This window comes from Pelodiscus sinensis, chromosome 3 (genome assembly GCF_052426305.1).
Source record: "Pelodiscus sinensis isolate ZL-2025 chromosome 3, ASM5242630v1, whole genome shotgun sequence".
Lineage (NCBI taxonomy): Eukaryota > Metazoa > Chordata > Testudines > Trionychidae > Pelodiscus > Pelodiscus sinensis.
This window is the reverse complement of record NC_143054.1, coordinates 129,505,445-129,528,670: the sequence shown is the minus strand read 5'-3', so window position 1 is coordinate 129,528,670 and position 23,226 is coordinate 129,505,445. Positions and strand designations below refer to the sequence as shown.

At 39.6% G+C, this 23,226-nt stretch overlaps 1 protein-coding gene across 1 annotated transcript in view; it reads left to right on the top strand.

Annotated features, from left to right (window-relative positions):
• The window catches only part of HEATR1 (HEAT repeat containing 1), a 56,856-nt gene that overhangs the window by 16,199 nt on the left and 17,431 nt on the right, over positions 1-23,226 (top strand). The window contains exons 12-30 of the mRNA XM_075924808.2: positions 658-765; positions 1,163-1,258; positions 2,037-2,125; positions 2,268-2,479; positions 3,103-3,224; positions 3,858-4,055; positions 5,249-5,432; positions 5,938-6,086; positions 8,419-8,611; positions 9,186-9,358; positions 11,221-11,388; positions 12,826-13,068; positions 13,695-13,826; positions 14,357-14,463; positions 16,579-16,722; positions 18,262-18,383; positions 18,542-18,663; positions 20,167-20,295; positions 22,637-22,867. Coding sequence (XP_075780923.2) covers positions 658-765; positions 1,163-1,258; positions 2,037-2,125; positions 2,268-2,479; positions 3,103-3,224; positions 3,858-4,055; positions 5,249-5,432; positions 5,938-6,086; positions 8,419-8,611; positions 9,186-9,358; positions 11,221-11,388; positions 12,826-13,068; positions 13,695-13,826; positions 14,357-14,463; positions 16,579-16,722; positions 18,262-18,383; positions 18,542-18,663; positions 20,167-20,295; positions 22,637-22,867 — 2,922 coding nt within the window. The remainder of the gene's footprint in view (positions 1-657; positions 766-1,162; positions 1,259-2,036; positions 2,126-2,267; positions 2,480-3,102; positions 3,225-3,857; positions 4,056-5,248; positions 5,433-5,937; positions 6,087-8,418; positions 8,612-9,185; positions 9,359-11,220; positions 11,389-12,825; positions 13,069-13,694; positions 13,827-14,356; positions 14,464-16,578; positions 16,723-18,261; positions 18,384-18,541; positions 18,664-20,166; positions 20,296-22,636; positions 22,868-23,226) is intronic.

Sequence of the window (23,226 nt, the reverse complement as noted above, 5' to 3'; positions counted from 1 at the left end):
AAATCTATTTGCCATGGGCGAGTAAATTCAATAATTTGTCAAGCCCTGGTTATGAAAAAACATCTGTTTTTGTGCAAAAACCTGCGGATCATCCACACCTCAAGCGCGGTTTTGCTCAAGAAAATCTACAGTTAGTTGACAGAACAGAGGGCTTTTTGTGGTGTAGGTATACCGCCTTCTACGAGGCATAACTCCTTTTTGCGCTACAGCTCTTGTGCAAAAAGGCATGTGTGGATGCTCCACAGAGGATTCTTGCGCAAAAAGAGCCTATCTGAAAAAGCACAGGTGGGGTGGCCATCAGAGCTTTCTTGCGCAACAGCGTCCATGCAGTGTGGATGCTCTTGTGCAAAAGTGATGTGCTTTGAGGTGTGGACACGCTTTTGCGCAAGAGGTTTTTGTGCAAGAACTCTTCAGCAAAAGATTTCTTGTGCAAAAACCTTGCAGTGCAGATGTACCCTTAGGGTATAATTTAGGAAATGCACTAAGTGCATATATAGGGCAATTGTGTTATTCTGAAGGTGACATTTTACAATTTGAATTATACAATTTCTATTCTGGATTTATAGTTACCATATTTTTTCTTACTTTGTGATTAATATGTATACTATAATTCAATAATTTTCAATATGTATTAAGTAACTGTAATGTGCACTTCAGTTTCTGGCAGACTCGGATACTTCTCTGGTGCTCAGCCTGAATCATCCACAGCCAGCAGTCAGGATCTTGGCTGTTCAGCATTTGAAGGAGATCATTGCATCATCAAAAGTGAGTACCTCTAAGTCTCTCATGGACAGAACTTAATTGATGTCTGTTGTCTTCAAATTTCTATAAAAAGATCTTCGGAAGACAAGACAAACATCCCATTTAAAATATGACAGTCACATATCTTTAATGTTTTCTTCCATCAGTTCACTTAACTATTTCTTTAAACTTGGATTCTGTCATCCAGAATCTCGGATTAATTCTTGTTTATGAAGCTGTTTGTAGTCCCTCCGCGGAGTGACTGGGTGTTTATTTCTTCCATTGATATTGGCAGTTGGCTTCTCCCTAGCTGAGGTTTCTGTTCTCCTGTGTTGTAGTTAGTTCATATGTCATGTCAGTTACGCTGCCAAGAAGGCTTTGGAAACTAATGGTCCTTAGCGGCTTTTCTCTTTTTGTACAGGAGGGCTTTGACAAGACCTTCATAGAAGAAGCCATTTTTGCACGACTTAAGGATGACAATCTGGAGGTTGTTATGACTGCTCTCGGTGCCTTGGAGGTAAGTCAGTATTTCTTGGTATGTCAAGTAAGATGTTACTATTTCTCTATATTCAGAAGCAGTCTGAAATTAATGCTGTGCATTGTCATCCTCTCCGCTCACCTCTGGCATTGGTGAGGAGGATGTGTGCATAGCCTTTATTCTTGAATGGGACAAAGAAGCAAAAATCTAGCTGACTGCTGCTTAATTTACAATTTTTCTCTCTTGAGGCAGTTACAACCAGTCAGAGAAAAGATTAAACCCAGGATACAGCCTGGATCTAGTCACTAAGACCTATTTTATTTCAGAATTGTTCCTGATGCAGAGTTCTGCTCATCCTACAAGCTGCTCTGTCCCTTTTCTAGAAATAAATAAGGAGCATTTGGCCCACTGCCATAACATCTGTAGCTCATTTTTTGGGACAAGATGTTTGTCAATATTCATTTTCTATCATGATGCTGATAAGTATGCATTGTTACTTTTTTAATGAAGTTGATTGTAGCCATACTTATTCAAGTCCTGCCTAATATTTCTGTATCAGACAATACTAAGTCTTGTGGGAGAAAAAAAATTTCCCCACTCAAATATGCATTCAGACCATATTCTTCATGGATCTAGCAAACCCAGTGGATATAAGAAGTTACTATATTTATCTTTTTCCTTAATAATAATCATGCTACCTGATCAATAGAAGTTCACTCAGCAGTGTTTCATTTTTGTACTTAATAGGATCAGTTATGCACTTGCCATTATAGTTTTGTAGGTTGATCATTTCACTTTTGCATTTGTTGATTTGTAGGTTTTCAAAGGACAAATGAGTACAGAAATAATTGTTTCAAGTCTGTTGACTCTCTTTCAAAGAGTTGATCTTTCAAAGGATGGGAAGTGGTATGTGCTTGTATTTTCCTTTCTCTTACCCCAGCTTTTAATATTAATGGCTGGAGCTTTGGTTGAGGGGCTGTTGTCGGGTTGTGGTGATGATGGAATCAAGTGGTGCTTCTTCAGCTTTTTTTTTTCCCCCCCGTTTTAGGCATAAGGCTCTGGAGGGAGCAATAAACATCTTATTCAAAGAAGAAATTCTGAGTGAGAAGGAAGAGCTATTAAATCAAGTAGTAATTCAGTTGCTACCATTTATGGTCATCACTAATAATAATTCAAAATCTGCAGAATGGAAAATAGCAGTTTCTCTATCACAGTCTGGCTTCTGCTCCCTACATCCTTTATTGAAGGGCTGGCCAGAAGGTAGGCTATTGAAAACAATTGGTTTGAGAAAAGAAAAATGATTGAACATGAGAATTTGATGCTCATATAAGACAGTAGAGATCTCTGGTCCACCACTAAGAAGTTGCCATCCATAATGTGTGCCTAAATGCCTTAGAAAGTAGTTGTTTAATCATACATCAAACTCTTGTGGGGGGTTTTAGTCAAATTTAGAGAAGCATGTTGCTACGAATGTGTTTTTGTTGTTCAGTGTTGTTAACTGTAACTGATATGAGGAGTCTATTCTTGGGACGTCGGTTTGCCATTTTGAGGCCAAGTCATCTGGACTTTAATGTGGCAAAATTCCAGTTGAACTTAAAGAGAACTCTCAACGATAGATTAAACAGTAAAACAGTGAGTGTGACATGTTGAGTAGTGGGATTCTTTTTTTTTGAAACAATAGTATGTTCTTAAAATAAGCTCTTCTGATTCAGACACGAGAGGGCTCATAGAAAGCAACAATAGTTTGAGTGCTTAGTAGAGAAAAGCAAGAACATTAGTGATAAGAAAATTACTTAGTGTCAAAATATTTCTAAACATCATCAAGCTTGTCAGTATTTTCACTTGTGATTAATTTATTCACCTTTTCTGTTTTATGCTTATAGCTTTTGAAAAAGTGATAAAATCCAGTAAGTCGGTAGATTTGGCTGGTGAGGCCAACCAGAAAATGATTCTGCTGATTTCTGATAACATAACTTCAGGGAATCCTGACTTAACATTACAGATGGTAGGTGCACAATTTAAAATGTATTCATTTTAATGGTAGCCCAGACTTATTTACAGATAATTGCTATGGCAGACTGAATGAGATTTGTTAGAACTTGAAATACGCAGTTTGCTACATTTTTCAGCATTATCCAGCTTCTGGTACAATATATTTATGGCAGAGTCCCTTATGTAATAATACATTAAACACCTATTAACTCTCTCATGACAAGAAAAGCCTTCTATACAACACATTAATGTACTCCTATAGGTGCCTTATTAGCGTAACCATAGCTAAACTACTTTGTGAGCATTCTGTGCCCCTAAGCCAATCAGAAAATAAATATATAATGAGTTTGAAAGTCTCTGCACAGTTTGGACAGAGAGATGTCAATGGACAAATGTTGGCATAGCTTATTGCGATAGTATTTTCTATATGGATTAGTATCCATGGTGGAAGAGAAGAAAAGGACTGAATTGGCTATAGAGACAGAACTCTATTCTACTTCTACTGTCTGTGCTGGGACATTGATGGAAATAAAGGACTTCACTCTCCCAGACTTCTAGTCACGTACCTTTCCGCTGTTTTAGATCCAGAACAAGGACATAAAAAGTCTCTTATGCTGCCATGGATGTTTGTGTTTTGTTCTAATAGGTGGAAGGTCTGATCCACATAGCTGAAAATGAATCTGACAGTGTGAGACAGAAAGTAACTGCTCATGTTATCAGCTTTGTGCTTGTCCAGTGTTGTTGTAATTCACAAACGGAAGAAAGCTATTGGTCATTGGCTCTCAGAGTCTTCAGTCTTCTGGAAGGAAAAATTAGAAAACTTGAAGGCAGTCATTCTGCAGAGGTAAGCATTAAGTAATTTTGGAGATCATACTTTTTGTGTGTTTGAGGTCTCTTTCATAAGTGGAGTTGCAAGATCAGCAACTTTGGGATGTACAGAAAAATCTCGTTTCTGTTCTTAAAAATATACTTGTCAAGATTTTCTTAAAGTATTAAGACTTCAGAGTTTCTTTTTGTAGTCATTGAAGTGTATGCACAGATAGAATTAAGGAATTGAGCTTTACAATTGCGTAACCTATTAAAATGTAGTGTTCCTAGTATTGTTCTATTAATTACTTCTCATCAACTCCTTAATTACTTTGTTACACTGCTATAAACATTCCATGCTCAAGTAAGTCCCATTGAACTAAATGGGACTACTCCAGTACATGATATTTGTTGTGCATATGAGTATTTGGAGAAATTGGCTGAGTACAGAGTAAGCAAATAGAGAAAAAGCTGCTATTAATTGCACATAACTTCTAAAAGGAGAAATTTGTTCATTTTATTGGTATAACTGTGTACTGCTTGTAACTGTAGTAATAGTATATGCAGATTTTCCAATAGAAGGTATCAGATTTTCAGCCAGAAGTCTTTTATGGCAATACTCCTTTTAACAGGCATGAAATTTGCCATTGGAAAACAAAGTACTAGTAAACTTTATGTAGCGAAGATAATCTTGTGACTTGTTCTTTTACAGTTTTTGGGCATTTTAACTGCTGCCAATAGTCTTTTGTTTGGCTAGCCAAACAATCAGTGCAAGCTTCTGGCATGCCTCATTACCTGCTGCGGTATGAAGGAATTCTCCTTCCCTTTTTTTAAGTGTTATACAAATTAGTACATTATTTTATTTCCCTAAAGACATTCAATTACGGGTAACTTCTTAAGAGTGGATTCCTATGTTTGTGTGTTCTTGGAAATAGTATTGAATCACAGAAGAGACTGTTACCATTAGAATTCTGATGGCACTTGATGCTATTTTAATGTAACTTCTGGTTGATTTGGTTGTATCAAACAGAATTGTGACTCCAAATGCAAAAACCTGTTGGTTTGTTTTCTGTGCTCTAAATAGTTAATTTCTGTAATGCTCTGAAAATGTCAAATGCTGTACATAAGTGCTACAGTAAGTATGAGCATGAAAAAAGGATAGACACAGGTCATTTCATAATAACCTATGGAGTTGTATGGGTGTCCATTTACGTTTGCTTTCATTTTCAGATGATTCCTGCAAAATGGCTTACCGAGTCAGTGCCTGGGGGCTTGGTGTCAGTTGAGCTGTTGACTAAATACATAGAAAAGCTCAACAGTGGCCAGGCTGTTGATGCAGAAGATTCAGCCATGCTTGTGCTTCTGTTGAAAGGCTTTGTTAGTGGTCTGAAGCCTCCTGTATTGTGTTTGAAAGGTAAGCTTCAGAACTCAGATGGCGAACCTTCAGAGACCATGTGAAGTAAGGAAGAAAAACATTCATTTTTTTTCCCAGTTAAAAGTTGTTCTTAGAAACATAAACTTTGTTTTATTTTTACATAGATGTATAAACATTTCCTTTCTCTAGACTTGAAAACAGCCCCATTTCTTCAGCTGTAAAGCTGTTGAGGGGATTGTCAGCATTGTGGCTAAGTTGGGGGCTTGGGCTTCAGTTGCAGAGCTACATAGTGCATACATTTGGGCTTTCAGCTGGAGATTGGACTTTGCGACCCTGCAAAGGAGTTGGCTTCAAGACCTCAGGCTGCATCCTAAGCCCAAATGTGAACATTGCGATTTTTTTTATGTCCCACAGCCCAAGCTCTGTAAGACTGAGTCAGCAGACCTGTGCTGGCCATGGCCATGCTTTGGGTCCTTGTGTGGACATACCTTGAATGTACTTAGATAGTTTTTGGTTTTTTTTTCCACCCTTCATGTGCCCATAGATGAAACCTGGTGGAATCCTGAAAGTATGAATGACAAGAGCAGAGACTATTTACACCTGCTGTTGGGGCTGTTTGACATCACTGTCTGTAGAGCCAGTGAGGGAGCTGATGCTCTTCAGTTCAGAGCGCTGCTCAGCCTTTTATTCAAGGTATTGTTTGTTTGCAAGTTTGTGCTTAATGAATATTGTGAATTATTTCTTCAATAACATATTTTGAATCCCTGTGTAATCTTTAAAAAAAAAAAAAACCTGAGAACTGTTCCATGGGATCTCTTGCTTACATATTGATTTGCTTGATGGCGTACTTGAGAGAGAAAGGAAGCCTGTTGGAGCACTGAGGAAGTAATGCATTCCTATAAAAGGTGGTGGGTTGCTCGAAGTCCTTTACTCTTCCTGAATATATTCTTCAGACTAAATATTGAATAGTGCAATTCAGAGTGTTTTTATAGCAACTATGATTGCCGGAATGAGGAAATGTTTAATACTGCAAAGCGGACCTGCTCTAGATAATAAGAGAAAAGTAGACATGCTTAACTATGTCCACTCTAGCTAACTAGATTTAATGGGTTATATTAACTTTTTGGTTTTCCATACAACATGCTAAGAATGCATGTAACATTTGCAGAAGAGGAGAGAAAATGAGCTGCTACTGAGTAGGGCGCCTCTTCCCATCCAGTTTTGTTTGTAAGTACTGTATTCCTGTGCAACGTATGGCCTTGGCTCTAGCTAGGGGTGCTCCCTCTCCTCATGGGCAAGAGCGTGGAGTGGGCCAAAGCTGGGACCATAGATGCCTAGACCTCTCTCAGCCCCGGGCTCAGCTTCAGGCTGCATGGTGTGAGTGGGGTGCCAGTGCCGGTGCAGGGAGCCACTATCCTTCCCTGGCTGCAGAGTTTCCTGTAAGCAACCAGGCTCAGACTGTGTGCTCAGTGGCCAGTCAGCGTGGAGGGAGCCCAGGATGTTGTGCTAGGATTGGGAAGAAAAGGCCAGGTTGAGACTGCCCAAAAAGTGGAGCAAAAGCCAGACAGTGTTAGTAGATGCAGGTAGAGGTCACTACCAAATTTCCCAGGCTCCCCCATTTCCTCACTGTCCCTATCTTCTGTCTACTTCCCTACCAGGACATCCCATGTCCAGCTCCTCTTTTCCACTGGGACTCCGCTTCCTTAGCTGTCCTCCGCCCTCCCCTCTCCCCGTACTTCTACATACACCTTTTTGTAGTGATTTCTGTTATGTAATAGGTAAACTATGGTGGCACCATAGACCAGTGGTCCCCAACCTTTCCAGGTTGTCGGGCGCCGGGGGCGTGGCCGTTCGCTGGCCGGGCGCCAGGGGGCGGGGACACTTGCGCCCCGGGGGCGGCCCGAGGCCGGCTGCATGCCCGAGGCCGGCGCTCCCCCCGCCCAGCATCCCCCCCCCTTGGGCCTGCGCTCCCCCCGCCCAGCATCGCGCGCCCGGGGCCGGCGCTCCCCCCCACCCAGCGCCATGCGCCCAGTGCCAGGCCAGCCCCGAGCACCTGGCGGGCGCATGGAAATGCCCCCGCGGGCGCCATGGCGCCTGCGGGCACCGTGTTGGGGACCACGGCCATAGACGATGGTGCCATATTGTCTTGCAGTACTTTACTCTCAAATAAGCTGTTTGATGTAAGGGCTGTGTTTGTACAGCACTTAGCTCAGTGTTGCCTAAAAGCTGATTCGGAGCTTTGGGCACCACAGTACAAGTGCAGGTTGAACCTCTCTAGTCTGGGACCCCTGGGACCTGACTGATTCTGAAACAGAATTTTCCGGACCCGGGGACCATTGTCTAGCAACATTACCAACTCTTCGACTGCTTACTGGGCTGTTAGAGAGGACATGTAGCGGTAAATTAGAGCTAAATAACAGTACTGAACACTGAGTGAGGACTGGTGGCTGTAAACAAACTTTGAGACTGTGGGAAACATGGCCACATCCATGAAAAGTGGACATCCAGGTAGCTAAAATCATTCTGGATAATGGATGTTTTCAGACTAGAGAGATTCAACCTGTATTAAATAATAATTGTATGTTAGAACAGATCATTGATTTGTGTCTGTCATTTAAACTGAAAAGAGACTGTTTCAGTTTATATTAAAAGCACAAGAACTTGAGAAATCCTTGCATCAAATGACATTGAATTCCATAGTTTCTGAAAGCATAAAAAAACAAGTCTCAACTCTAGAAGTCTTCAGCTGAATAAAACAATAGAAAGCTCTCAGGATGGCATAAAGGATGCTTCACTCAGACAGGGGTTAATTGATGGCAGAAAAAGAATGGAATCCTTAAACAAGAAATACAATTTCTAATGTTCACTTTATATCATGCCCAGCACTTTTAGTATCAATCAAAATGAAGTGGGTGTTTTTGTAAATACCTTTTCATAGTAAGTTATAATAGCGAGAGAAAAGGTACGTTGCATAAAATAATGTGAAGGAGAAGTGTAACAAATGTATATAACACTTATTTTAAAGGTACATTTAGAAGACTCAGAGGATCTGTTCAAGTTCTTTTCAGTCTTATGGACCTATAACTATAATCTCTCAAATCAGCTAAACTACACAGTAAATGCAATGCTGCAGACTCGAGCTTTGTATATAGGGTGTGCAATGCTGATGTCACAGGCTGCCCAAAAGAAGAAACAACTGGTGTCGACCTCCTCCCCAGGTACTGGAAAACCATAAACTTTCCATATGCCTAATCGTGTGTTAAAAATATTTATGCTCTAGAACAAGTGCTAACATATGACAAGAAAATGAATGTTTCTTTCTTTCTGCATTATGAATGCTACATTTCTTGTTAAAACTGTACATTTGAATTTCCTGAGGCTTTGTCTCTATCAAATCATAACCATAACAGAGCCAGATGTTATTTTGGCATAGAATGTGCATGCAATTGTGCAACAGCCAAGGGCTTTTGAAATTTGACTCTGAGAAATTACACCATGTTTTTTATGTAGAACGGAATACAAATTTAAAAAAATAAAAGGCTGTTGTATAGGCTTACGTTTTTTACTACTGAAGTTTTTCATTTAAAAAAAATACAAAGTATAAGCACGTTGGTGATTAAATTGATTGATTACATGTGGTTCATATTAAATATAGTTAGATCCCTCAAGATCTAAAAGGAAAAGCAGACCCTTCAAATGCAAAGGAATCTGTTGATGCTGCTATAGATAGAATTTTTACATTATTATCAAACTGCTCCTTTTTAAACATACTTTTTCTATTTTAATTTTTAGTGGTAATATCTTTGCTGATTAATTTGGGGAATCCTGTGAGTGAAGTGCGAAGGGCTGCTCTTAACTGTCTTCATTCCCTGAGTGGGATAAAGGAGTCTCCATTTCATCCCATTCTTCATAATCTGGTACAAAAAGCAGAGGAGATCATAAATGACCCCATCTATGTGACCCAGGTAACATTTTTGTTGAGGAGCATATTGGCAAAGTAAATTTTCAGGATCCTACTTGGAATTCCAAATTCTGTATTTGTAGATCCGTGCAACTCCACAGCTGTGAACATGGGTAGCCGCAGCTCATTTTTTGTGGATACAGATTAGGGATGTGAACGACTAGTCAACTATCTGATAAGCAAATGCTGACCCTAGTTGATCTCGGGCTCATGCGGTGCTGCCACTTTGAAACGCTGCGGGGAGCACGGAGCCAGCAGGTGACTGCTTGAGTCCCTACTGGCCCCATGCTCCCCACAGTGCTTTCGCCTTTGAAGTGTAGCAACAGTCCTTACGAATAATTGAAATTGCACTGACTGATTAGCCAAATAATCGAAATTTTACATCCTAATGCAGATGTAAATACAAATTTTGTATCCATCAGAGGCAGCAGGCCTGGAGTGAGGGCGAGGGCGGGGAGACTGCTGCAAAGCAGCCCTGCCAGTGGCGGGCCCTGGCTCGTCGCCATGGACACAGGCTGCTCTTCATCCTGTGGAGCAGCCTCTGTCTGTGATGAGCCTGGGCCCACTGCGGGAAGAGGCTGCTTTGCAGCAGCAGCCCCTATCCATGGGGGGGGGGGGAACCCTTCTCCCCGTGAACAGGGGCTGCTTTGTGGCTGTCCCGCTCTTCCCCCCCCCACACGCACCCCCAGCAGTCTCTGTAAGTGGGGAGCTAGGACTCCCACAGACAGGGGCTACTGCCTCTGATACAGAGGCAGCAGCGTGGGGCAGCAGGCAGATGGTGTGCTAGGGGAGCTGATTTTTCAACTGGCTCTCCTTGCGGACCAGCTCCCATCTGACACCCTGCACTGCTGCTTCGAATACAAAGGCAGCAACGCAGGGTAGCAGGGGGCTCCCCAGGAGTGTGGGGCCAGAGCACATTGGCTGCTGGCCCCACCCCTGAAGACTACAGAATAGTCAACTAACCACTAAGAAATCATGTGGTTAGTTGACTATTCAATTAACCGATAGCTAACATCCCTAGAGCTCACTTAATACTTGATGATTGAATGCATTTTGTTTAAGCCACTGTTCATATTGAGAAAAATTAAATACAACTTGGAAATCAGTGTGCGTGGCTATTATAGAATTATGTAATTTGCAGATAATTTGTATTTAAAAACCATAATAATTTAAGATCCTTTCAAGAGATTCTCTTTGAATAAATAGCTACACTTTCATGGACAATAATTACTAATAACACTAGATGTGGAAGACAGGATGAGGCCATTGCTCAGAAAACTAGCATTATTGAAAAAATAGGGTTGTTACAGCTCTGCATCATTTTCCCACAAAATCCCAGGCAATTTCTGCTGGGCCATTGGAGAGAAAAGGCACTCCAAAGACTGTTACCTTCTCTAGAAGTTACTCTTGGTTGGAAGAATAAGGAATAAGAACTTATCTGTTTTCCCCCAGAGAGAAGCTGGTAAAGATAAAAATAGACATTGAAGCCTCTTTCCCACAGTCCAAAAGATGTAAAGGATTGCAAAGAAAGACAGTCCCAACAATTTAAAAACATGTTGATTATGCATTATTCTTTCAAGCAGCAAATGGACTGTGTTGCTAATGTCGTTTGAACTTGCTAGATTTTTGTATAGAGCAATAGATTAATAAAAGTAATAAAAACTTCAGTTTGTAGAGTACACAAATTATTTGTATGTGGAGTGTTTATGCATTTGTCATCTAAGAGTGTTTATTTCTGACTGAAGGAGAATAATTAAGAAAGGAAAAAAATTACTTCACATTGCATTCACTTGAAAATATTTCATCTTTTTAAGGGACTTAACTTCTGTGGCAGGTACTTACTTTTTTTTTTTTTAAATACACTAGAATTTGGGAAGCTTATTTGAGGAGCTGCAAGCACAAAGTCAACAGAAATCACAACAAAAAAGGTTGTCGGAAGCTTTGGAACACATACTTGATAGTATAAGAGCCCCTGGTTGTCCTTCATATGTTTCAAGAAGCTTGATGAAGATTCTTCAGCAGGTTAATGGTGAGGTATGTGTTGGCTTTCTGGTTTCTCTAAATTTGTTTTATGGATAGAATGTAAGGTATATTTGTGTTTTCTCATTTAAACAATGGAAGTATCTTAAAACTGCATCTTTTGAGTTTTCTACATTGAGATACTCATAGATATTTGGGTGAAGCAGTATGCTATGCAAAGATTACATGTCTGAAAAATATAATGAAAAAATTATCACAAACATTTCCATGCTCCAGCCATGAACTTTTTCTATTGTAGGACACTGCATTCAAGTCCTTGGACAAATTTAAACTCTGGAACCAAGTCTCAAGAACATTTTTCTATAAAGATTTCACTAGGAAATTCAGTTCGTCATGTAATAACAAATGGCCTGTGCATTTATTCAGTATTTTAGAATTAGATTTATTTTTGTTTATTTTACTCCTTTTTAAGCAGTCTGTTCAGAATTCACTTCTCTGTACTGCTGATGCATGCATTAGTTCATTGTATGTTGATGGATATGATGATGATATATTCAGAGGATTGTAAATGGCATCTGGATGATTGCTATGGTTCCAAGAAATTTTGGTTTGTTAGGAGCTGTAATAAATCATAAATATTCTGAAAAACCAAGCACAGATTTATGCAGTGGTGTTGGATCCTTGTCCTTCTAGGTAGACATTAGAGAGATTAGGTGGGTGAGATGAAAATACAGCCTCTTCTCGACTTACAAACCAGTTATGGACCAAGCAATGGACCCCATTGAGTTACACGTGACCACGCTGTTCGTAAGCGCAGATCGCGTTGGTAACTCGGGGTCCGCCATTTATGACAGCTTTGGTCGTAACTGCGAACGGTCATAAGTCAACGGTTCGCAACTCGGAGACTGGCTGTATTTTATTAGAAGCTCTCTCAGATCTTTTCTTCAGGTCTGGAAGAAAAAGAGCACTACGTATGTTCAAAGCCTCTCTCTCTGTTGTACCAGCAGAAGTTGGACCACTTAAAAGATACTACCTCACCCACCTTGTGTCTCTAATATCATGGCACCAACACAGCTATAACAGCACTACATACTTCCAGTCTTTCTAGTCAGTCTAAGATTTTTTGTGTCTAGCATTATTCATTCATAACTTTGCTAGACACTAAAAATCAGGGACTGGATTTATGTCTTATTACAACATTATGTAACCCCTGAACTTGTCTGTGCCCCAGCTGCCTTTCTCTCTTTTCCTTTGCTACTTGTTACTGGAGGGGTATTAATAGGCAAGGTCCCCTGAAATGCCACATCCAAGTTAGAAGGTGCATCCAGGAGATAAGGACGTGCCCTGATTATATAGGTATAATACAAAGTAATGCACACTGTGATGTTGGTGATTGATTTTGTATTAAAAATTAAACTGTTATTCTGAAAGTTGGTTAAAACAGCTGTTAAAAAAAACAAAAAACCTTTTGTAAATATTCTTCACTTGTAGAAGATACTGTGTTACCTGTTGCCTGCAATAGATAGATTGCTGGAGAAAGTCCTAAAGGAACCTGAGAACATGCTGAAAGATGAAGTTGTTCTTCTGCATCTCATCCTTGGAAAATACACGGAACATTCAGCTGCCCTCTTGTGCAAGGATCAGCAAAGTCTGGATTTGTTCATCAAAAGTCTGCATATCGCAAAGGAGCTTTACAAAGGAATTCCTACTTTCCAGATCACAGCACTTGGACAGGTAGGTATTTCTGAACAAAATTTTCCATGTTATTGATTTATGTATGTTGTTTCAAATAGAAGATCTGAATGTTGATGAGTGAATTTAAAAGGACTCTTTCAAAATTAGAAGGCCCTAAATTCTGAAGGAAACTTTGTGCCACTTTTCCCAGATCCGTTTAGCTCTTTTGAAGAGTTATCCAAACAGCAGATGCCTTTTAGTTTTTAACATGTTGAAAGGTAAAAATGTGTTTCCTTTTTTGTGGGTATGTGTGTTTTGTTGCTTGTTTTTGTTTTGTTTATTTAATGAGAAGTATTCAGGGTTGCTCCTGGCTGTGGTTGCTGCTCCATTTTCTTTACTTCTCACCAAGCTACTGCAGTGACTTTCCATCCAATTTTTGTTTTTTGAGAAACAGAAAATATGTAATTAAGATGAGTGAGACATATCTTTGCTTGGAATATAAATCAACACTTTGTCTTTCAAATATTGTGCTATAGTCACAAAAGGGGCAGAAATGTCACATTGTGTGCAGAAATCTTACATATACATATAGATAATTTAGATTTTTCTCATGTTTCACTTTTGCCATTAAAAAGTGTACCTCTTTAGGGCTTCGTTAAAAATGCATTTATTTTTTAAATTTGCAGATTACTAAACCATTCTTTGCTGCATTGCCAGATGGGAAGGTGCAACAGAAGCTATTGACCATTCTGTTTGATTTACTATTAAATTGCAAAAATCCACTTTGCGCCCAGACGATTAGCAGTGTTTTTAAAGGGGTAAGTTGCAGTCTGCTAGGACTTTGCAATCTAGTAAGGATTGTTAAGATGACTTGAGGTTAAACTACAGTCAAAAATTTAATTTTTATTGCTTGCAGATTTCTTAGAATGATAATCATCACATGCTGGATAAACCATATTATAATGTAATTGAACATGCAAGCATTAAAGATGAATTAAAATATTTTTCCTACAAAAATAAGTATCATGTTTGTATGTATTTGTTATGTTGTAGTAATGAACTTTAGAGGAAGGAGAAACATTCCACTGTGCTTCATGTTTATCTTCAAAAAGTAACTTATTGAAAAACAAAAAATGGTCCTCCAAATAAATTGAGTATCTGTTGCTTTAATATCAGTTTGTTTGTTGTAATACATAAAAACTGTTCTTATGTTTTAATTGACATGAGAAATGTGTGTAAGACAGGCATTCGTAGCTATTATGATAACTGAGGCCAGATAAATACTTGGGTAGGTGGATAGATATTTGTTGCTCATATGTACTTAGTGTTTTCTTTTATTCTACTCTAGATTTCAGTTGATGCTGAGCAGATTAGTATAGAGCTAGAACCTCCTGAGAGAGCCAAAGCTCCAGCTACTGTTCAGCAAACTAGAAGACAGAAAATACAGCAGCAGAGGTAAAAGAGGCATAGAGATGTAAAAGCTACAGTCTTTGTCTATACAGGCAGTCCCCGACTTACGTGGATCCGACTTACGTCGGATCCCTAGATACGAACGGGGTGAGGCAACTCCCGCACATGCGCAGCAGCATTCCCGGGGCTCGCTCACCTGGGTCCTAGGATCCTCCTCCCCCTCGGGCCGGCTCCGACTGGGGTCCCGCAGAGCTGCTGGGCAGAGGAAAAGTGCCTCCCCACGCCCGCTGCCCCCCCCCCCCCCCCGCAGCCTCGCATCCTGCACGCCTCCCCCCTCCCAGCAACAGGCTGCCCCCTCCCCTGAGCAACAGGCTGCCAAACAGCAGACAAAAGCAGCCTCTCCGCCCCTCCTCCCCCTATACATGCTGGGCTCCCTAGGCAAACAAAGACTCCACCAAAACAAACAAAGTGCTGGCCTCATTGTGTTAGCAAAAAAAGGACCCTCCTCCTAGAACCCTGGGTGGTGTGTGGAAATAAAGCTATTAGCTCAAAGCATGGTGCAGAGCTGTTTGGTATTTGATGAGTTACTCCTTTAGTCCTGAGTTTGTCACAGGGACAGAAATAGATGTGAAATCTTCTGAACAGGGGAACAGACAGCAAAACAAACATTAGAGGGGAGTTAACCTTTCCCTATGCTATCCAAAACTAAAAAAAATGTTTGGCTAGAGTTTCCCCTACAATATGTACCAGTTCCGACTTACATACAAATTCAACTTAAGAACAAACCTACAGTCCCTATCTTGTACGTAACCCGGGGACTGCCTGTATAATATTAGAAAAAAACACTTGTTGAGGAAAATGTCATAAAATACATAGAAAGTATGAGAACTTCTCTGACTGTGTCTGTAAAGAAAGGGGAGAAATCCCAATGATTTAAGAGTTTTATTCTACTGCTCTCTTTCCTTCCTTTCTTTGGAATCATGAAATTGGTTTCATGATCACCTTCACTCAGATTGTCTGTCATCTTCAGATTTGGTACCAGTTCCTCCCTGTTCATCAGAATCAAGTCTAAATGAATATCCCCCTGGCTGCTGCTGTTACTTTCTGGAACAAAAAGTTGTCAGTACATTCCAAGAACTTAATGGAAATTATGTATGTTGTCATATTACTTTTTCCAAGAGATGTCCAAGTAAAGACACCCTCCCCCACACACACAACTTCCAAATCTTCTGTTTAGAAATGACTCCTTTCTCCCACCACCTGCTCCAGATTTGTGATCTGTAGTAGGCCCCTATCAAAATGTCACCCTCAGGGTTTTTTTAAATATTTTTCCACGGACTTCCAACTGGTTTGTCTTCCACCTCCTTCCCTTTTTACTAAGCCTGTTCTTCCTGAACAGGCTGTGCCCCACTATACCAGTATTCCAGTCATGAGACTTATCCCAGCACATCTCAGGGATGCTATTCAAGTTATAATTTAGTTTGTGCACAAATGCTTCTAGTTCTACCCATTTATTCCCTATACTCCTTTCATTTGTGAATAGCTATCTAAAATATTGAGCATATTTTCTCACTGATTTTCCTCTTGTCACTTCTGTGACCTTGCTGAAATTGTTAGTTTCCTTCCTCCAAACATCTAAACCTCTGTTAAAGTTACCTTCTTTTATACTTCATCTTTTTCTGTTTGGTTGATTGGTTGGTTTTTTGGCTTTCTACTTTGAGTCTGGTTTAAAACCTTCCTTATTAGATTAGGAAGTCAGTGAGTGAAGATGCCCTTCCCCTTCTTGGTCAAATATATCGAGTTGAGTCCGTGCCTAGTCAGTAGTAGTTAAAATGAAATTATTCTTCATTGGCTGGAGGCCCAGTGGGTCAGCATCGAGACAACTGATCAATAACAGGAAAAAATTTCAATCACGGGGGCCTATCTCAGGTTATAGAATTGTGTTGGGAGTATGTATCTGTACAGTAGGCACGCAGTACTTTTACAATTGGATTTGTTTTTATTTTGATACTTCCTGAGATTGATTGATTGATTGTTTGCAAAGGTGTTGTTTGTCCCTCCAGTTTCAACCCAAGTCGTGTTGTTTTCTAACAGCGAGCTGTGCTCATTTCTTTTTCTTTGAATGAATCCATCTTGATTTTCCTAAGTTCTAATCTTTAGGAAATCCCAAGTGCCAGACTCAGTGCAAGAAATAAGCAGTGTGAACTGGCAGAGAGTTACACTCATCCTGGAATTGTTACAGCACAAGAAAAAGCTCAAGCATCCTCAGCTGCTAGTACCTACACTTTTTAATCTGCTGGCCAGGTAATGGAGCCTCATTAAAAACTAGTACGAAACATCAGTCATTATCTATCCTTTCCTCACTAGCAGAGGATATAAACCAGAGCTACTCAACATGCGGCCCGTGGTGTGGTTTGGTTTGGGTTTACACAGGGCTCATCACGTGGCCTGCGGGTGGGATCCTTTGAACATGCCCTCCACTGGGAACACACTCCACAGTGGCGAGTCAATACAATGGTCTTCTGTTGATATGCATTTTAGTAGTTAAATTCCTGGACTGCCATTTTTCATTAACAGTAGTGTCATGGGTGGAAATTGAGTAAATATTGCATTTTATTAATATTAGCAGAACTGACTTAAATGGTGGCTGTGTTATATAGCCTTGCCTTAATCTTTGTATTGATGCTCATTGAGTGTGAAAGAAACTACTATTTGCATATATATATTTGCATGTACATGCAACCACGCTTAAGTTGTGGCCCTTGGCATGTGCTGTGAGTATCATTGTGTCCTCCAGGGCTTCCAAAGTTGAGTAGCCCTGATGTAAACCATTAAGGCTATATCTACACAGCAGCATTATTTCAGAATAACTGATGTTATTCTGAAATCACATAGTGCACATCTACATTACAAGCCTTTATTTTGAAATAATGTCAAGCTGGAGGACTTCTTTCTCTGCATCCTGGTAACCCTCATTTCATGAGGAGTAAGGGAAGTTGAAGGAAGAGTGTTCTTCCTTCGACTTCCTGCTGTGTAGTCAGTGCCAAAAGCCAAATGAAGCTATTGCGACTTCAGGTATGCATTTAACTTAGCTGAAGTTGCAAAGCTTAATTCGACTGTACCCCTAAACTTTGATTTTCTGCATGGCCATGCAGACCTCTGATGGTAGTGACACCACTGACCTTGAGGTTCCTAGTTCAGGCTTGATAAAAGATGATTTACACAACGTAGTAATGTGGCCCTTTTTAAAGCAGCCTCGTGAAATTACTGCTGTTGCTCTTTTGCCCCATTTCTAGCTGTTTAATGATTTATTTTTTTTTACAAGTACCTTCCCAACCCCCAAAAAGCACTCAAAGCCAGATGTTACTCAAATGTATGATATCTTAGGAAGAGCATTGCTGAATTATCTGTCTGTCTCCATGGGACCCAATCTATGAAAACTAAACCCCTTTTAACAGATTTGGTGTTTAGTTTTCAAACCTTTAAATTGACTTTTTAATGTCAAAGGAAGATGAGTACTTCAAAGGGAAGTGGGTGATTCAGTGACGTTAAGTGTGCACTGAAGTGTCATATGAGCAACAGTGATTGTTTTCTTAGAGGCCTATAATGAAATTCTTAGTTTGAAACTTCTGATAGTTTTTGTAAAAAGAATACTGGATTAAATAGGAAAATTCTCTGCATGCTATGAAAGAGTAGTAGATTTTGGAATTCTCCTTCTTGTAACATGAAGACATTATCTCTAGGTTGATTTTTTTTTTTTTAAACATGTGACTTGTCCACTAATTTATCTGAATTTTATTTTTCATCCTCCTTCCTGCTCTTGACTATCTCCTGAACCTTTAGATGCCTGGAAACATCAACAACAACAGAACAGGAAAATACGGAATATACAAAGCAGTTAATCCTTAGCTGCTTGCTAAACATCTGTCAGAAACTGTCCCCAGATGGCAGCCGGATCCAATCAGGTGAAAATTTACAGATTCCAGTTCCGAACACAAAAACTTCCCTTAGTTTTTGTATGTTACCTGTCCTTAGGATTGCAATAATATATCAGTTCATGCTTAACACTGGAAATATTTTAAAAAAACAGTTACTAAGCAAGGGTTTTTTTTTTCTTCTGCAGATGTCCTTGACAAAGAGAAATTCAATGTGGAGCTGGTAGTTCAGTGTGTCAGGGTATCAGAAATGCCTCAGACACATCACCATGGACTGCTACTGCTTGGTACTGCTGCTAGCATGTTCCCTGTAAGTAATGTGCAAGGTGTATTACCAACTCTTGGGTCTCTGATTTTTAAGAGAGCAGAAGATAGAGAGAATTCAGGAGAGAAAACTACTTCCTGAAAGAATTACAACAAAATTACATGTCCCTTAAATTCTTTTGGGTAGATACCCACACCCATTTATTTATTTAGAAACAGAAAGATACTTTGTCATGTTGTTCTTAATCATTAATTATCAAGGGTCATCTTATTCCTCCCACTGAAAAGCTCACGGGGAAAGGAACACTTATTACGAAAAGGCAATATGGTTAAACATGACATTATTCCCTTTAGGTTAAATGCCTCACCCATCCTTCTCTTGTGTTCAGGGCCTTTTGCACTTCCTTTTGTTCTTTCTCTCCTCCACACCATGCAGCATAGGAGAGCAATGTTTTAAGTGTTTGAAACTGCTTCTGAAATAGGAGTTCTTTTCTATAAGTTACACAAGTAGCGTTGAAGCCTATCAGTACATATACAAAGACATATTTCCCCTGTTACTCAGCCTACCTGATAAGTGGAAAAATCAAGCGCTTCTCCTCACGATTAACTGAAATGTTTTGATAGCTAGTTTTTAATTTTTTTATGGGAACCCTATATACAACGTGTGAACAATTTTTCATCCTTCTTTAATACTGGGCCAGTGACTGGTTTTCGTGTTTTATATAAAGTATTTATTGTTTACCTGGAATATTAAATATCCTTCTAAGCATGTCATATTTATTCTGCTTATTAAGTCTGGATTGGAAACCTTTTCACAGCCTCTTATCTTAAAAAGGTATATCTACACAGAAGCATTATTTTGGAGTAACTGAGGTTATTCCGAAATAACAAAGAGTGTATCTACACTGCAAGCCATTATTTTGAAATAATGGCGAGCTGGAGGACTTCTTACTCTGACTCCTGTAATCCTCATTTTATGAGGAGTAAGGGAAGTCGAAGTAAGAGTGTTATTCCTTCGACTTCCTGTTGTGTAGTCCATGCCAAAAGCTGAATTAAGCTATTTTGACTTAAGTTATGCAATTGACATAACTCAAGTTGCATAGTTTTATCCAACAGTAGCCCTGCTGTGTAGACATACCAGCAGACTAGAGTCACAAAGGCTTTAGCAAGGTTGTGCCATTAGCAAGACTCTAAAAAGAACTTCTGACAGTTCTTAAGAGCTTTCATGCCACTATGTTACATTAAACTGAAGTTTGAAATTGAATTTGTGTTTTCCTCCCAATCACGGTATGAGTTTATCCTAGTCAGTTTAAAATTGAATGAAGAACCATTTTTTCTAATTTCTTTCAGTTTATAGTAAACTTATATATTTATGGATGAAAAATCTAGACAAAGAAAGGGTCAAAAATCCTTGGTGTATGGGGGAATGGCTGGGAATTGAGGAAAAACAACACTACAGACACATATACACCCCTTGCAAGAGTTAGTAGCTTTAGTATCTAAAACTGAAAACACTAATCTTTTAGTTTTTCGGGGAATTGTTTTTCAGGATAAAGTTCTGCACAACATCATGCCCATTTTTACATTCATGGGGGCAAATGTCATGCGTCTGGATGATACTTACAGTTTCCAAATAATTACTAAGACAGTGAAGATGGTTATTCCAGCTCTTATACAGGTGAGATTTGTTTTCTTTCATTAGAAGCAGGAGGGAGTCTCTGAACTAGGATGTCCGCGACTAGTCAGCTACCCAATATGCTTTGGTTTATTGGGTAGTCGAGTTACTATCGACTAGTCACTTCTCCCCACTTGCTGCCTCTGTATCAGAGGCATCAGGGGGAGCAGGAATCAGTGCTGGGGGGAGCCGGCTTAACAGCCGGTTCCCCCAGCATTGTCTCCATGGGGGAGGAAGAGGCGCAGCGGGTGAAACGATGCAACTCGGGACTGATGTAGTCTCCTCTTGCACAGGTTCTTGACTGCTGCTCCTCTTCCTTTGAAATGTACAAGGGCTGCTGGCAGCTCTTGTACCTTTCAGAGGCAGAGGCACAGCAGGATTGCGAGCACCCTCCTTACTGAATAATCTAGTAGTCGACGGAAATTCCAGTGACTACTCAATTAGCTGATTAATTGAAATTTAACATCCCTATTCTAAATGGTGTTTTGTGTATGGGTTTTTTGTTTGTTTTGTTTTAAAGGCACTAATTAAATAATTCATAGCATGTTCCTTGTGATTTCTACATGACCTGACCAGCCCCTACGGTCCAGTAAAAAGTATACTGAAAAAGCATCCTCCTTATCTAGTGGAGTGGAAAATGGATTTTACAAGAGATGTAGTGAAAGTGATGACTTGAGTTAAGGATGTTAAAACAATGAACCTATTAAATACTACCACTTACCCAGTTAACCATTTAACTTAGGGTTTGTTACCTGGCTCGCCATGGGGGCCCACCAGCCTCTTTGAGGCCAGGATGCTCCTACCTGACAGAGCTGGCTGTTCCCAGAGTTCACTGACAAGGGCCAGTTAACCATTTAGCATCCCTAACTTACATAGCTAGTATGGAGCATGTTTTTGGTGTATAAGTCTTTGACATATGTAAAGGCCTTTAATCAAATCGCTACAAACACCGTATGTTATTAGTTTGCATAACTGAATGTGGCCTGAAATGATGAAACAAAAGCATTTTCTAACTTTATTTATCAAAAAATACCAAATCTGATCTTCCTTGCTTTTGTTGGACTAATTGGAGATCGCAGATGTAATACTGCCCTTATCTGATGGTCGTGGGAATGTCACTTCTAATGCCTTTTCTTTTTCTGACCATTGAGCTAAACAAATGTAAACCCAAAACAAACATACACTGTAAGTTGGAAGTCCTAAAAGCATTTATTCCTGAATCTGATTTCACTTGACATTGTCCCTGTTCTCTAGTTGTCCATGGCTGTGTCTACATTGGCAAGATTTTGCGCAAAAGCAATTGCTTTTGCGCAAAATCTTGCCACCTGTCTACACTGGCCGCGAGTATTTACTCAAGAACACTGACTTCGTAATGTACTAAATCAGTGGTTCTTGCGCAAATACTCTTACGCTCCCACTCAGGGATAAGCCCTCTTGCGCAAGTAGGCCAGTGTAGACAGCAACATTAATTTCTTGCGCAAGAAAGCCCGATGGCTAAAATGGCCATCAGAGCTCTCTTGCACAAATACTTATAATGGAAAAACTTTTCCGTTAAAAGTATTTGTGCAAAATCATGCCAGTGTAGACACAGCCAATGGGTTTTCATGAAAAACATGGTGAGATCTGAATTTGTATTGTAAGCTCAGATATTTTCTTCCTACTTATTTGGAAAACCTTTCTGGCCCCTTTCATTCATCATAAAGAAACAAAGAGAAAATCCCCATTTTATTTCCTCAGAATGTCACTTTATAGATCCCAACATGAAAACAAATGTGTGTGCATATATGTGTGTATATAATTATTTCATATAGCTTGTGGTCTGTTAGTGAACAGTTGATTCTCAATACTACCAAACTTGTGTTTCTTAAAGTGTAAAATTTGAGGAAAGAATGAAAATTTCAATCTCAGCATGCGTATTAAAAAATACTCAGCATTAGTCTCCCTTGAAAGTCTCCCATTGACTTCAATGGAAATAAATATAAACTGTTGCTGAGTAATTTTTCAAAATCTCAGTCATCTTGAGAGCATCTTAATAAAAGACTTCCATAAAACTCAAAAAAAAAAAAAATTAGTGACTGAAAATTGTTTAAAAAAAAAAAAATTCAATCTTTTGTTAGTGCAGCACATCCACATTAAGGGATGTATATATGGTCTGTATTGTATATGGTTACATCAATACAGACTTTCATTATGTCAACAAACCTAACATTTTTGCAAGATGAAGCTTTTAGACTTGTTATAACATTTGGGCATGGTCTGTCTTTGGTTTGTGTGGCTCTCAACAATATCCTCATGAGACTGCCTGTTTAAGATAATTATGTTGTAACTCCTAACTTGTTGATAGGCTGAAGATGGTAGCTCTCCAGAAGCTGCCCAGAATATGGAGGAAGTAGTTAATAAAATCATTCATGTGTTTGTGGATGCGTTGCCTCATGTGCCTGAGCACAGACGCCTGCCCATCCTGGCTCAGCTGATTGATACGTTGGGAGGGGAACGATTCCTCTGGGTTCTTCTGGTGCTCCTGTTTGAACAGCATGTGACCAAAACAGTGACTGCAGTAGCCAATGGAGAAAAGGTCAGAACACAGAAGGGAGAATTGTTTTCCTGTAAAAATGTTGAAACTGAATATAACAGCATGTTTTCAGTGCACAGGTGGTGTAGCCTTGTTGATCCCAAGATATTAGAGACATGATGGGTGAGATGGTTTAGTAAAAGATACTATCTTGTGTAGGTGAGAGACACAAGCTTTGGATTTAAAGTAAGCTCAAAGGTTTGGCCCTATAAAAGGTATTATTTTACCTACCTTGTCTCTTCTAGCATGTATTCCATTCAGTTGTGAGATGAGGCCATTGCCTATCCTACACAAGTAACTATCTGTGTAAGAAGTGATGCTGCCAAAACATGAGGAGGGTGTTTTTCATGTGTTTTGTAATA